This window comes from Phyllostomus discolor, chromosome 9, assembly GCF_004126475.2.
Source record: "Phyllostomus discolor isolate MPI-MPIP mPhyDis1 chromosome 9, mPhyDis1.pri.v3, whole genome shotgun sequence".
NCBI lineage: Eukaryota > Metazoa > Chordata > Mammalia > Chiroptera > Phyllostomidae > Phyllostomus > Phyllostomus discolor.
The window spans coordinates 13,942,459-13,957,676 of NC_040911.2; the positions used below are offsets into that span (position 1 = coordinate 13,942,459).

The window sequence follows — 15,218 nt, forward strand, 5'->3', positions numbered from 1 at the left end:
TTGAACTTCTCATATATTGTTTTCCTGATATTTTTAAAGTGTTTATCTGTGTTCACTTGTAGCTCTCTGAGAATCTTCATAACAATTATCTAGATTTTTTTGTTGGGTAACTCCTGGAAATGCATTCATTTTCCACCAGCTGCTGGAAGTGCACTGTGTTCCTTCGGTGGGCTAACGTTTCTCTGACTCCCCACGACTGTGCAGCCTCATGTGAGTGTCTGTCTGCACATTTGAAGAAGGAGTCACCTCCCCAGACTGTATGAACTGACTTCGGCTCAGGGGTACTCCTACGTGGGGGTGCGGGCACGTTGCAGCACCTGGAGAACCAAGTCTGGTGGTGTAGGGCATACATGTGGCAATGGGTCCAAGAGGATATAAAGAGGCCCCAACTTGGACAGCCACGTGGTCCTTGACCAGCACAGTGAGGAGCCTGTGGTGGCTTCAAGGACCGTTGGGGTCTTCAGCAGCACTTCCAGGTCCAGTGACGAGGGACCCCACAGTCGTGGTCAATGATAGTGGTGTACCACTCTTGGCTGCGGGGCCAGCTTCAGGTGCCTGTGTGGTGGCAGGGGCCTTTCACCAACACGCACACCGTGGTATGGGCCAGGGCTACCTGCAGGCATAGAGGCAGCTGTGGGGGTCCTGACTGGTGGTGTGCACTACGTAGGCTGCTGTATTTCACTACAAGTACACAGCAGTGGAAGCTCGTGATGAGTTGGGCTGGGGGCCTCAGTGCACAGCTGGAGCGGCTAGCTTGGGGTAAGCACAGCAGTACAGGCCAATGACAGAGACAGGTCCTGATCTGAGCCCACAAGCAGCAGTGGACCCTTGGCTGTCACCTGCTCTCTCGTGGCTATCCCATCTACCCCAGATATGAGACAACGGTGGAGGCCTGTGGCAGGTGACAGGCCTGCAGAGCACAAGGGCGCAGCTGGGGCGGCTATTCCCATGCATGCACACTGTAGTGGGCATCCGCTGTGAGGGTCTGTGCCCGTATCTCACACTCTGCAGCCTAGTGGCTTGGGCTGGCTGCCCATGCAGTTACCAGGGTCCAGTGGGGGCAGGGATGGAAGGGAGTGGGGAGGGACTGTGGCAGCTGGTGTGAGCAAACACAAGTACTCAGGAGGAGCAAAACCTGGTGAAATCTGCAGCTATGCTGGCCATTGGTTCCTTCTTCAGTGGCAAAAGCTGCTGGATTTATGTGTAGAACAGGCATGACTCCAGCTGCAGGGCTGCCACCAGTAGCCACTGCCTTTCTGCGCTGTTCTTCGCCATCTCTGCATGTCTCAGCTTTGCCAGTCTGGGTAGGGCAAAGCCAAAGCCGGAATCTGTGCGATGCACTGAAGGGCTGGGCAGGCTGGTTGCTCACCCCACTCATCTTTTCCTGGCAAGCAGAATTCTTTCTAGCTGGGACAATCCCTCTTGGTGCTGAACAATGCCTGAGTGGGAGACGGGATGACTCAGACAAAATGAAGCGGTCTTCCTTCTCTGTATTTGCAATTATTCTGGGTTTGTGTGTGTGTTCTGCGGTTGTTGAAGTGTCTTAAGCAAACTCCGCAGCTTTATTCATCAGTAGCTTTCTGATTGTTGATCTAGGTGGGGGGGGGGGGGGGTGTGCAGGGAGGCTGCCGTCTCCCACGCTGTTATCTTGGTGACATCCCGCCCCTGTGCACAACTGGGCCCACTGCTCCTTTTGGTTGTTAATCTACTACCACGTGTTTTGTTTGTGTTTGCCTTGAGGCACGTTACAGACATTGTAAAACTCATCCTGTCCAGTTGGGTATTAAAATATCATTAAAAAATATGAGGAGGAAACGTAAGTAGAAAATCTAATTTAAAAAAAATTAAAGTCCCGGTGGGGAAAAAGCATGAACACTGCATGTGATTTTAGAAAGAAACTGTTTGATGGCAGGGAGCACTTTGAAGGACAAAGAGGGATTTCTACCAAACTTTGAAAATGCTCTCAGGGTGCCATGACAACAGTCAGCTAGAGAAGGGACAAACTGGAAACATGTTTGCCTTGATTGTGACACTGACATTGAAGCCCATCATTCCAGGTGTCTTAAGAAGAAGCTGAGGAGGTTGCTGAAGAACTAAGTACAAAGCAGGTGAAAATTCATGGATCATGTGTTACAAAGATGCTGACAAAGCTCAAAAAGCTTTGGAAACCACACAACATCAAAGCCAGTGGCTTAAACAGTGTGCCTTCTGAACGGGTTCCCCAAAGTATTTGCGAGCGTCATCACAGAGCAGGGCTACCTATTACAGCATATTTTCTGTGTAGATACCTGGAACTTCTATCTGTATAGGTAAATGCACTTCTTTGGATTCCCTTTTTAATAAGGCATCCAAAGAAATGAGTTATACACAGTTATTTGGTAAAGTATATTTGAAAACTTGATGTTTTAATGCCACATGAATCACTTGGAATTTAGGAGCAAAACGATGGACTCCCCAAAGTGCTTGTAGAAGACATTTTAAATAGAGAAGCTTCCTGATGTAAAATACATTCCTGTCATGTAGGTGCGGTGAATACATTTCTAAAACAATAATGTTAGAGCATGTATGGCTTCAATATTTGCTAAACAAATCATTAAAACTGGGTATTTATTTACTGGACAGGCACACGTCACTTAATATTTTCATAGTGCTTTGTACAATTTTTGTTAGATACTTTAAATTGTGAAAATATTTCCCACAAATCTGTTTACTATTTTTTTTACTGTTTTATTAAACCGTGAAAGTCTAAAGCAATGAAAGAATCTGTGAGCTCATGCACATCTCTGCTCCACAAAGCACAGAACCTTAACAACCTCAATTACAATGTCCTTCAGCCAAATACTCAATGTAGGAATTTCATTGCTAAGAGAAGGTTCTCCTTAAACACAAAGAAATTATCCTTCCTGTATTATCACACTGCCTTCTGTACTTCCTAAGAGTAAAGGAAGAAAACAGCAGCTAGAATACAAAACTTAAAAAAAAAAATAGCAGTAAATTAATCTTTTATTAAAAGCTCTTCTTTTAAATCACATAACAAGGTTTAAATTATCTAAGGAAGCACATTTTAACCTAGTGAATTGAATCTTTCTTTTTCACAAGCAATTAAGACAAAATTATAAGAGAAATGAATTGATTCACTACCATACTGGAAAAAAATTTATCCACACTTACTACCCTTGTGGAGTTTGGAGGATAGGGAGAGGGGAATGGGCAGATGACTTTGCTCTGAAGTCTTTTCCAGATTGAAATGTTCATGCTTTTACTAAGTACCAAACACTTAGAATATAAGTAATAATGGACAAGAGTCTGTGTTTCACAACAAATGATAAGCATGTGCTCTCAAATTTACATTACAAAGTATGACACAATTTAAATATTCATATTTTATACATGTAGTTTATAGTGGTTTAGAGATTAAGCAGCATATCAAATATGGAAAATCATATTGATAATGTCAGTGAAAAAGGTGCAGATATAAAAATACATCACTTGGACATTTAAAGTGTTTCTAAGTGTACTTTTCATTTTAAACCTATTAAACCCCCTTAGTCCTATCATTTTCTGTTTTAATGACCTCTACCTAAATCCAAATTTTTACCCTTCTTCAACTGTCAGCCCTTCTCTAAAATCCCCCTTGATTATTCCTGTCCTCAGTGATCTCCCCTTCTTTTCTCCATTCCCCAGTAAAAAGAACACTTACATAATGATCCATAGGTATTTAATAATCAGTGAGCAATAATCACTTTGCTTGAACATTTCTCTCTTTCTCAGCTGGGATACAAATGCTGAAGATAGACTGAGAAATAGTCAATAACAAACGACACATACTAGCTTAAGTAGAGCAGGATCCATGTGATGGCCTCTGCAGCAGCTAAAACTTCATGGGTGCTAACCGAGGCCAGTTGTATGAAAGGGATCAAGAGAAAACTCTGGACCCCATCTAGATGAGTTGACCAGGCAGAGCTGAAACTTTTCTGATCATTTGAACATTGCCAGTCCCGAGACTGAGCCATCACCATATGGGAATCCAGCCAGTGACCGAGCAAGAGGGGCAAGATCTCATGAAGTCAAATGCTTTGGAATCTCTTGTCAGGGAGGACAGATTAGCTTAGATGAGCCTCCTTCAGCATAAGAGTGTTGACCTGGCTTGAGGAGAGCTGAGGGCTCAAGGATGTCCCCCTTCTTCTTCTTCTTCAATGAGGACTTCGTGTTCCAGTGTGGTCTCCACGGCAGATGGACGCACCGTGCTTGAAGAGCTTTGGTTGGTCACAGAGGTAGAAGGCAGGGTGCTCTGAGATCCGTGAAGGGTAGATGGGGCAGGAGATGAAGTAGGAAATGCGGCAGGAGATGGGGTAGGACCTGGGGCAGGAGATGGGGTAGGATACCGGGTAGGAACTGCGGCAGGAGATGGGCCAGAGCCAGAGGTGCAGGCCACATGACTGGCCTTCCCGTCCGCATGAATGATGAAGATGGGCTTGCCAAGGTGAACAAAATACACAACCAGAACAACAAGGGTCACGGCAATCAGACAGGCCAGCAGACACACCAGAAATGTTTTCCAGAGTGACCATGGTTTTGCGGCAACCTGCAAAGGCTTAACATAAGGGGATATTTCAGCAAATTACATAGTGGTAACTTAGGGACATGATTGCAACTAGAATAAAGCTAACCTTTCCCATTACTTCAAATGCTGTAATTTAAAGCACAATTTATCAGCACCCACTCACTCTGTCTCTCTCTCTCTTTCAAATAGGCACCCCCCAACATACACACATACATACACACCCCTTGCCCACATTCCATGAGAACGTAATGTCTCCTCCTAGTTACCTTTTCATACTAAAGCAATAAGGTGTCATTACAAAGGCAAGTAAATTGCCTCAGGGATATATTTGTTCGGTTATTACTGGCTACTGACATTGTAGCATAAATTAAATTATCTGATTGGTCCTCATGGGCAGAAGAATAATGAATAGACATATCAAAACATTTGTATTGATTATCTTTAGGTAATGGAAAATTGCCAGTATTTTTCCTTGTTTATCATTATTTCCTGTTTTAACATTATGTATTGAGAGTTTATCATTAGAAGGGTATTTATTAAATACATTTTTATCTATTAAACATAAATGAAAGGACTTTCACTGAGCTTGGAAAGACAGCAAAATAGAAAATCTCTGGTATGGAGGGGATCTTAAAGGAACAGAATACAACAGTGATAAATGTCTGGGAGCTGTGGGCTCTAGGTTTTGCCCAGAGATCATGAAGTGGCAGCTGGGAAGAAGTGTAGACTAGCCAATGGATGAGTGGCAAGTGAAGGGTTAAAGGAGAGCAGAGCCCTGCAGAGTGGCTGTGAGGCAGGGCCTTCGTGTCCCATGTTTTCATTGTCCCAAAGGACTACTGAGGACTCCCCACACCCCCCCACCCCAGTTCTCAAACCTTACCCATTGTGGCTGGAAGGTCACATGAGGCAATCTACAGCCGCAGTGTGATCCCTCATTGGAACAGTAGGGATTTCTGGGTAACTGCAGAGAAAGAATTTAAAACAAACAACCCTGGTTTTTAAGGCTAAAGAAAGTTTAGGTTATCCAGAAACATAAATGTATAAAATATAAGAAAAATTACATGACTCAGCCATATATTAAATAAAGAACTATCCAATTCTAGGAGAATCTAAAACTCTAAAAATGGGTTCATGGTCTAAATTATAAAATGCATTTTATAATCAAATGATCAGAGAAGAAAAATAAATGGTCTACTGAAATGATCATTTCAGTAGATGCCCAAGGATCATTTAACAAATTTCAGTACTCAGCCCTGACACAAGCAAACAAACAACACAAATCTTGAAGAAATAAAAATAAAAGAATAATTCTGTTACGACAAGAAATACTGACTTCAAACCAATGGCCAGGATTATGGTGACAGCGACATGTCAGATGCCTTCCTTTACAGCCAGAGATGACGAATGTCTCTGACCACCAATATCAGGTAATTTTTCAAACATTCTCATCAATATGTATCAATAATGGAAATGTGAAGGTAAAACTAACATTGTTTGCACGTGATATGATTGTGTCCAAACAAAATCCCATGTAATCTATCAAAAATAATAACTCACTAAGTTAGCTGGTTGTTAAAATATGAAAATTATAGATAACAGAGCTTGTTTTATGTGTGTGTGTGTGTGTGTGTATTAGAACTGCTATTTGCAGTAGTAATAAAGCACCTGAAATGGTTAAGCATACAAAACACCATAGGCCTAATATAAAGAAAACCGTGGAACTTTACTGAAGAACAAAAGCACCACTTAAATAAATGTCCTCTTTATAAAAGTTTTCAGTAGCACAAGCTCTTGGTTCCCTGAATTTTAATTAAGACCTTTACAAAAAACTTCAGAGGAAAAGAAATAAGTAAAGTGACAGAAAATTCATAAGGTAAAATAAATCATCTAAAACAATAAAATTACATTAGATTGGAGTGGGAGGATAAAAGAAGCAAAATATTAGCAGTAATTTTCTTTAGGATGAATCATAGGTGACTATTTTTCTCTGTAATTTTCTACATTTTCTAAATGTTCTAAAATAAAGTCATAGAATAATTGTAAAAAGTATCTTGTGTCCCTTGTTTTGGGGGATCTAAGAGATTGTCATCAGATTACTAAAAATGGAAAATTCTAACTATTCCTTTTCTTAGTCTTAGAAGTTGATTTTACTGTTTGTATTTGTTTAGCACAATTAACGAATTATTTGACTTTGTGAGATAAATTGCATAAATGTTTTCTGTATGTGGGAACATACCATATTCATATTTACTATATTATGAAATAGAGACAAAATGATGCACAGAAGATATTCAAGCAATGACATTTTCCAGCTTCTTTGACATATGGGGCATCCTATCAATTAATGTTATGGAGATATAGTTAATGAATCCCCAAACTGATCAAAAATACAACCTTCAAGTTGTAAAGTAATTCCAATGTCAAATCCTATCTTTGTGTTTATCTTGTTTGACTTGTCACTTGGTTCTACAACCTCAGGTTAATTATAAAATTTATTTTTCTTTGTTAGAAACATAGTTGTCAGGGATTTTGAAAAATAGTTTCTTACAATGAAATGATTGTTATGTGAGAAACTTGAGTTCAGCTGCTGGTTCTGCCGCTGGCTAGTTGGACTTCTAATATTTTCATTGCCTCATTTGTAAAATAAAGGAATTTGTTTGAATGGGGAATGAGACCCTTTATATGTTCTAAGAAGTAGAATTTTTACATTACTAGAAGAACACATTTTAAGCGTAAGTTCCTCTGCCATAAGACATTTTTCCACACACCAGTTTAAATACAAGTAGGCCAAAGAGAATAAATATTTTCATTGAATGAAAATATGCACAGATATACATAATATTGTTAATATTTGCTATAAACACGCATTTCAAACCATCTACTCAAATTTTGTCTACTGGTACCTTATTATAGGTTTCTGACATAAATGTCAAAATTTAAGCAAAACATCTCACGCAAAACCCCCCAATGACATGAAAGCAGTATTTGACAAATTAAATAACTCTCTCAACACTTATGATTACTGATAATAAAATCTCAGACTCTACTCATCCCGTAGGAGCAAACATCAAAAAATGCAATTAATTTTGTGGAAGGGTTAAATGTTAAAAGTCAAAAGCAAGGCTGGGGTGGGGAGGAGAATGGTGGAGGGTAAACGCAGACAAGTATAACTGAACAGCAATAAAATAATTTTTAAAAAAGTCAAAAGCAAGAATATTCAACACGAAAGGATTAAAGAGCATTTACTCACCAGCTCAGCCGTGTTTTCTTCAGTATCCATGGCGTGCTGCAGTGGTTTCCTTCCACTCTGAGAGTGCTGGGATCCCAAACACAACTCTAGAGATGTCTGCACTCACTCTGTGGATTAGAAGTTAGGGAATACTGAATTTATGTTAAATAACTGTACATATATTCAGTCTGGATTATGTAAACTAACTGACTCCTATTCCCTGAGAAAATTTTCCATACTCAACCCAAAGTACAAATTTATGCTAGTTGGGGAGAAATAAACAGAAAAAAATTTGCTCCCTTCAAAAAAATGTCATGTAGAAAAGCATCTGAACTGTAAGAACGACTCTAGGATTCTGAGCAAATGGGAACGCTTGCCCTCTTTATTTCACAAAACTTGTTTAAAATCCCGGAAACTTGATTTCTAACTGGTCAGGAATTTAGTTTTTGCTTCTGAAAAAAGCCCACAAAGCCACTCCTTAATTATAAATATTGCAGAGTTCTGTGACTAAGCATGGGGATTACAGTGATGACTAAGTTCAAAACTGTCCAAAAATAAGACAATATTGAGCTTAGTGGATCATGATAAATTTAGATGGGTGGTGATTAAAATCCACTGCACTATTTAAGTCAGTAGCTACATGGAATTAACAAGGAGAAAAACATTACAAAGGCTTTAGCTAGAGTAAAAAGTAAAAGTAAGATGTAAGTATGTTTCAGTAGTTCTTCATTGTATAAATCAAGGATCATCCACAGTAAACCTTGCCTGCTTTTTAGCACGTAATATCTTGATTTAGGTCATGTAGTAATTGTCACTGTTTCTGAAGGCTCCTAATCTTTTAAATGATCGGGAGCTTGGAAGGAAAGAATGTCTTTGGTTCCTTTCCATTTCTTTCAGAGGGAGGCGTACATGATACAGCATGCAAAATTGAGGCGGGGTTTGCAATCAGTCTGAGAGCTGATGCTATCCAACCCTTTGGCAACGTGACAGGTAATATAGCATAGAGGGGAAAAGATGACTTTTTCTTCTTAGTCACACATGTCCCATAGGCTAACAACTTTGGCTGGAGGGTGCTTAGCGACAAGAACTTCCAAAATATCAATAAACTTACACGTACCCTAATCGAAGAGAAGACATGTCTTCTTGTGTGTAATAGGTGTGTTTGTGAGATGTTATGTAACTGAATTCGGAACCTCTGTACTAATTAAGCAAATAATAAATATGCTTTAAGTCACTGTTAATGGTTAATTCCTTCCTTCCTTCTTTCCTTCCTTTCTCTTTCTTTTTTCCCTTGTGGCCAAAACAAACCCTATCTCATGAACCCAGTGTCATTCCAATGGCATCTGAGCCCATTCTTTTGTAATGGCAGGATAACTTGAGACCTTTAAATTATAATTCTAAATTTCTCAGTGGTGGCATAAATGTTTGAGTAGCAAATAATGAGGAAAGGTACCTTAAAAAGTTAGTGTTAGGAACCTGGCTTCCTACCTTGTTTTCAATATAGCTTACTGCACTTTATTAGAAAGACATGATCTCTCTAAATCAAAAGTGAAAACATCAGAAGGCAGTGGAAATGGTCTTCAGTGTACTGAAAAAGCAATTACTGGCAAGCTAGAATTCTATACTCGGCAAAAATACATATCAATAAAAAGTTTAAATGAGATTATCTGAAGTCACCATCAACAGACTCTTGCAAAAAGAAATGCAAAAGAGCAAAAGGAAAGAAGTCTCAGTGGAAAAGGTTGAGATGTAAAAAGGGAAGATGACAGGACGAGAATGTCCATGATGACGCCTGGTCCTCAGGGTTGTGCTGTCCAGAGCAGCAAAATAAGAAGTTAATAATATGAAGATGCTAAACCGTTCCTATTTGCATATGAGTATAAACACAGAAATCCAAAGAACGCACAAGCCAACTATTGGAATGAATCACAATTTAGCCAGATTAGCAGATACAAAATTAACAATATTTATACACCGACAACAAATATTCAGAAAACTAAAACTTAAAGAGATATTCCTGGAAATGTTCAAGTATCTAGCAATAAACCTACCAAGAGACATGTAATACTTTTACTGGAAAATATTGTGAAACTTTATTAAGTGAATCATTAATGAAGTCCCAAATAAATATACTGCTGGCAGCAGTGTAAACTGGTACGACCATTTGGAAAACAGTTGACATTATCTGGTAAATTCAAAGACATTCCTATGCTATGACCTATCAGTCCCACTCCTGGTAAGTTCCCCAGGAAAATGCACAGATGCTCACGTGCATAAGAAGAGGCGATCGTTGAGAATCCTCAGAAGAACGGAAGAGATTGTGGTTCTGTGTTCTGTTGTAAATACCTCTGAAACGAAAAGTTGGTCCATATGTCCCAGTCACGGTGCCAATTTTAAATCCCAGAAATGTCAACTTTTGACATTTTTTGACAAATATGACATGAACATCCAAACTTTTATGCTTCATTGGTGCTTTAGGAAATTGGTCTGCATATGTTATCTGTTACAATATTTGGTTATTATATTTGGCTATACAATTAGTTGATACCCAGTGATACCCACTGCCTATGATCCACAGTCATTTCCTAATTTCCACCAACTAATGTGGACAATTGGCATGTGACGCATGTCCTTGCTTCTGACAACGCCTTTTTCTGAAAACAGGTCCCCTCTTTAACTACCTTATGCATTTATTTATTTTAGTCCTGCACCTATAATCCTCTCTCCGCATATATTATTGTCCCAAGTGAGCTCTACTGGGACACTGGGTGCAACCTATTCTTCTTAAGTATATATATATTGGCAGTTCCTAAGAGGGCAGGGACCAGGCCAGTTTTTAAAGAGTATTTCCTGAGTGGTTAGTATTCAACAGCACAGTTTAGAAGAACTTAATCAATACTGGGTGACTAATGGGTAAATTACTAGTTGGGGTTACAAACGTCTGTAAAGAACTAGTTTATAATAATTACTAAAGAATCTCTTGTTTGTGAATACACAACACCCAACAGACTTGGAGAACATGAGTTAATTAGTACACCCAAGTGTTGGGCGTCACTTTTCTAGTCTGAGAATTCTATCTACTTACTGTACAAAAATGTTTCATTACGATGAAGGTTTCCAAGTTCTCATTTCAGCCAACTTAATAGAACCTTCCAATCCTGTGTCCTCGTAGATGGCTATACTTCAGTACATCTGTTGCTTTGTCTGGATCAGCAGAAAAATGGAGAATAAATCTACATTGAAATAAAGCCTAGAGCCTTTGTGGGCATTGTTACAATTACCTCCTAAAACCGCCCTCTCGAGACTGACTCAGGCAGCCCATTTTGACACAGTGGCATGAGTTGGGGGAAGTAGAAGAATGGCTACATTTGTCAACACTGTAAGATATTTCCAGACATTCATCAAAAAATATATTTAATAATAAGAAACATAAAAACTGGTAATACAGATGCCTACCTGTGTATCTATGGCCCAGGATGACACACAGCAGTCGGTAATACAATTGAAGCCCATTTTACACTTCCCTGTAATACCCTCTATCCCCAGAAATATCCAGAACTTTAATTATGTGGTTATCGCTCCCTTGTTTTTCTGTAGAGCTAGACTCCACATCCTTGTAGCTTTAGAAACATAAGTTGTACAGGTATTAAACTGTATGCTTCTGGGCTTGCATTTAGTTCTTTATTTTATTTCTATTTTGAAATTTCTGCTCCAAACTCTGCTACCATGAGCATCTCATCCATGTTTCCTGGCACTTCTCTAGGAGATATACAGTTGGCCCTCCAACAATGGGGAGTGTTAGGGGTGTCAAACTCCTATGCACTCGAAAATCCAGGTATAACTTTTTAGTCCCCCCAAAACTTAACCACAAATAGCCTACCATTGACTGGAAGCCTTACTGATAACATAGTCAATTAATACATTTTTTTGTATTTTATATGTACTATATATTGAACTTTACACTAAAATAAGCTTGAGAAAAGAAAATGTTATTAAGAAAATCATAAGGGAGAGAAAATAGGTTGGTAGTATTTATTTTTAAAAATCTACATATAAATTACTCATGTAGTTCAAACCTGTGTTGTTCAATGGTCAATTATATATGGATAGATAGAGTCAGAGACAGAGACAGAGACAGAGACAGAGATAGAGAGAGAGAGAGATAGGGAGATATAGGCACGTATATCTGTCTCTATTGGAAGAGAGAGAGAACTTGCCATATTACAGGGCACGCATATTTCAAATTTATTGGAAAATGCTAAAATATTTTCCTAAGTGATACTGGTCTGCATCCCTACAAGTCATGTATGAGAGTGACCATTTTTCTTGATCACTGTTAATGCTTGAAATTTTCAGACTTTTAAAAAATGTTTCACCCTGGCTGGTGTGGCTCAGTGACTTGAATGCCAGCCTGTGAACCGGAAGGTCCCTGGTTTGATTCCCAGTCAGGGCACACACGCGGGTTGCAGGCCAGGTCCCTAGCTGGAAGTGTGCAAGAGGCAACAGATCAATATGCCTCTCGCACACTGATGTTTCTCTCCCTCCCTTCCTCTGTCTCTAAAATTAAATAAATAAATATTTAAAAGAACAAGTAAATAGTAACAAATGTTTTCCAATCTAGTGAATATAAACTATCTCAGTGTGGCTTCAACCGGATTTCCATGTTAATTAATGAGGCTCAATGTATTAGGATGAGATGTTTATTGGCCATTTATAGTTCCTTACAACAGGAGGCAGGGAATACATAATGGCCAGGAGACCTCATATAGGTGTCACTGTTCGCTTATGAGAAGAAAGCAGTGGAGGAGAAAAATCTAGTGGAGAATGTAATTCCAAAACCACTACCCACCACCCAGACCTTTCTCTGGATTCTATACATCTGGCCTCCATTCAATGTCTTCTCTTGTATATCCCAAAGACACCTCAACATGCACTGGGTGGATCTGGATGGGACTAAGACTTGTGAACTTGGTAATCTCAATATGCATGGTCATGGGCTTTTCCCCGAGAACACTCACTACAGGGGAGGAGTGCAGAAGACAGATTGTGTGACCTAACCTGTGGCTTTCCGGAAGGACAATGGAAGAAAAGGAGGGATCTGGTTATGCTTAAAGCAAGGGCGCTGTTCTAGAAGAGGAAGGCAGGAAGTAATAATGCCTGAAGGATGCTGCATTACTGGGGAAAACAAGGCTGTTGTTAGTGGTTCCAAGTTCCAAGAACAGGTATAATGGAAATCAGAAAATGAGATATCCAGAAAAGGAGGTGTTTGTGGTTGGCATATAAAATTGGTGGGTAAACTTTTATTGGGGAGGGGTTCTCTCAAAGGCAGGACCTGTGGGTTATTGGAGGCTGAGTGACCACTGACTACATACCGTGATGGCCACTGGCATTAAAACAAAGAATTATGAGGTGGCAGAAACTGAGCAGAGAAAAGGACTGAACAGATGTCAAATAAAAATGGTCAGGAACTGAAAAATGATGGTCCTGGGGAGTGTGAAAGGGAGGCTAGCCAAATGGCAAGAGCCTCAAATAATGTGTGTTTCAGTGAGAAAAGATACGGAACTATTTGCCAGCAATGATCGGCAACAAGAATATTCGCCTTCCTGTCACACCTCATTGCCACCACCAATTTTGCCAAAACGTGCTACAAATAATACCCAGTAATGAGTCACTAAAGAAGGCAAGTAAGAGCCACTAAAGAAGACAAAGGGGCAAGTTTTCTTCCTCAGGGAGTGGAAGAAAACAGCATTAAGGAAAAAGGACGGTGGAATAAGTGTTGGAAGAGACTGAAAAGGTAAGTTTGTATAGGGCATGGGTGAGAGAGTTTAGGAAGAAGAGAAGGAATCGAAAGGTGAACTAGAAGACAGGAAGTAGAGGGCAAGACACAGATGAAAGCCAAGTCCAGGGTTCGTGATGAGGAGGGGTTATCTCCACGTGAGTCACAGGCCAGGTGGAATCGGCCAATCGCACTGTTCTAAGGGGCATTTTGGCGAAAACGGTTTCGGTGCAACACAAGCCAAGGCCTGATGTCTCCGGGTTCCAAACTGTGAGACACGGACAGAACAAGCCAAGGTCTAATCCAACACTTTCGGCAAACATTTCGGAGCCATGTACTATGAGCTTGGCACAAGACTAAAAGCCTGGGGACCAAACATTTGTACAGCTTGATTGTGAACTGTAGGCGGAATTAGCTGATACAGAGTCCCAACATGCTCAGTAAACACCATCACTAATTCTTAAATTTGGTTTTATTCCCAGCCTTCAGACGTTATTCAATTTGCCCAGGGGTGGAATCTCTGAAAAACAAACTTAAAGTATATCATCTAAAGGAAAACACAAAACCTCAGAATCTCTGAGCCTGCCTGTTTTGCAGAATCTTCCTGCCCAGTTGGAAGTCTGTTTCTCAAGAGCAGGCTACAGAAAAAGGGCCAGAGAAAGAAAGATATGGAGTGTCCATTGCTAAGACATTGAGTGAACTGTTGTTTTTTATTTCACGTCATCTTATTTCAGCCCTTGGAGAACAAGACTACTTCTACCTCAACTCCTGACCTTTCCTGAGTGGTTTATGTGGTAACTGCAAGTACAAATCCACTCTGCTACTTCTGCAGAAGAAAATCCTCCAGGGAAAGCAGTGGTCTTTTAGAGTATATATTGCATGTGGCACTATTTGTAATAAACTGGTACTAGCCCCATTGTTTCTTAATAAGTTTCCTCCGTAAGCTGCAAAGACTATGTTTAAGTTTAGACTCTGGTCTAAGAACTTAGCTAAGTCCCGAAGAATCATCCAGAAACTGTTCTCTGAAATCACGTATTCTATCTTCTGCCTGGCTAGGCTTGCATAGTTAATATTGTGGAAACGTGACATTGAATCTGGGTCTGCAGAAACTGGTTTCTCAAGTGGTGGAAATCGAAACGCAGTTGAGTTCTGTATTGAAATGATTACCATTTGGTCGCACAATGAGAGGCATGTAGATTAGAAATGGCTTTATGAAATTGTGCCTATTGAGTCTTAATACAGGTGAAATAAACATGGTTGCAAAACATATCGATTTACCAATAGATATTTCATCACAGGCGGAGACCTCAAACCATAAGTTAAATGGAAGAGTTAAAAATATTTCTGCTGCTCACTGGATTTCAAGTTGCTCAACATCTGTAGGTTTGTCTCGTATTTTCCTTGTGCTCCATGGCAACTAATTTCACAATCCCAGCTCTAAAAATATTCTGCACTTTGTTTGATGCCTTTTGTAGTTACAGATTTCAGGAAATACTGGACTTAACTAGTGCTAAGTTAACTATGATACATCTACCCCCGGGTGGATTCAGTTCAATAATTACGATTTCATATTCTAGCCTACACCTGTTAGGATAAGATATTTAGACCATATATATTCTGTCCAACAATAATATAACCACATCAGCATT

At 39.8% G+C, this 15,218-nt stretch overlaps 1 protein-coding gene and 1 long non-coding RNA gene across 2 annotated transcripts; one reads left to right on the top strand and one right to left on the bottom strand.

Annotated features, from left to right (window-relative positions):
• Nucleotides 1-3,701: 3,701 nt before the first annotated feature.
• Nucleotides 3,702-8,168, bottom strand: LOC118496938 (dynactin associated protein). The gene is made up of 3 exons (XM_036010193.1): nucleotides 7,815-8,168; nucleotides 5,445-5,525; nucleotides 3,702-4,594 (listed from the first exon to the last, which is right to left on the bottom strand). Exons 1-3 carry the CDS (start codon nucleotides 7,842-7,844, stop codon nucleotides 4,166-4,168), a joined length of 540 nt encoding a protein of 179 aa, XP_035866086.1. The 5' UTR covers nucleotides 7,845-8,168; the 3' UTR covers nucleotides 3,702-4,165.
• Nucleotides 8,169-11,620: 3,452 nt separating this feature from the next.
• Nucleotides 11,621-14,945, top strand: LOC118496883. The gene is made up of 3 exons (XR_004899445.1): nucleotides 11,621-11,702; nucleotides 13,011-13,015; nucleotides 14,936-14,945. It is a non-coding gene; the product is annotated as an uncharacterized LOC118496883 (long non-coding RNA).
• Nucleotides 14,946-15,218: the final 273 nt, after the last annotated feature.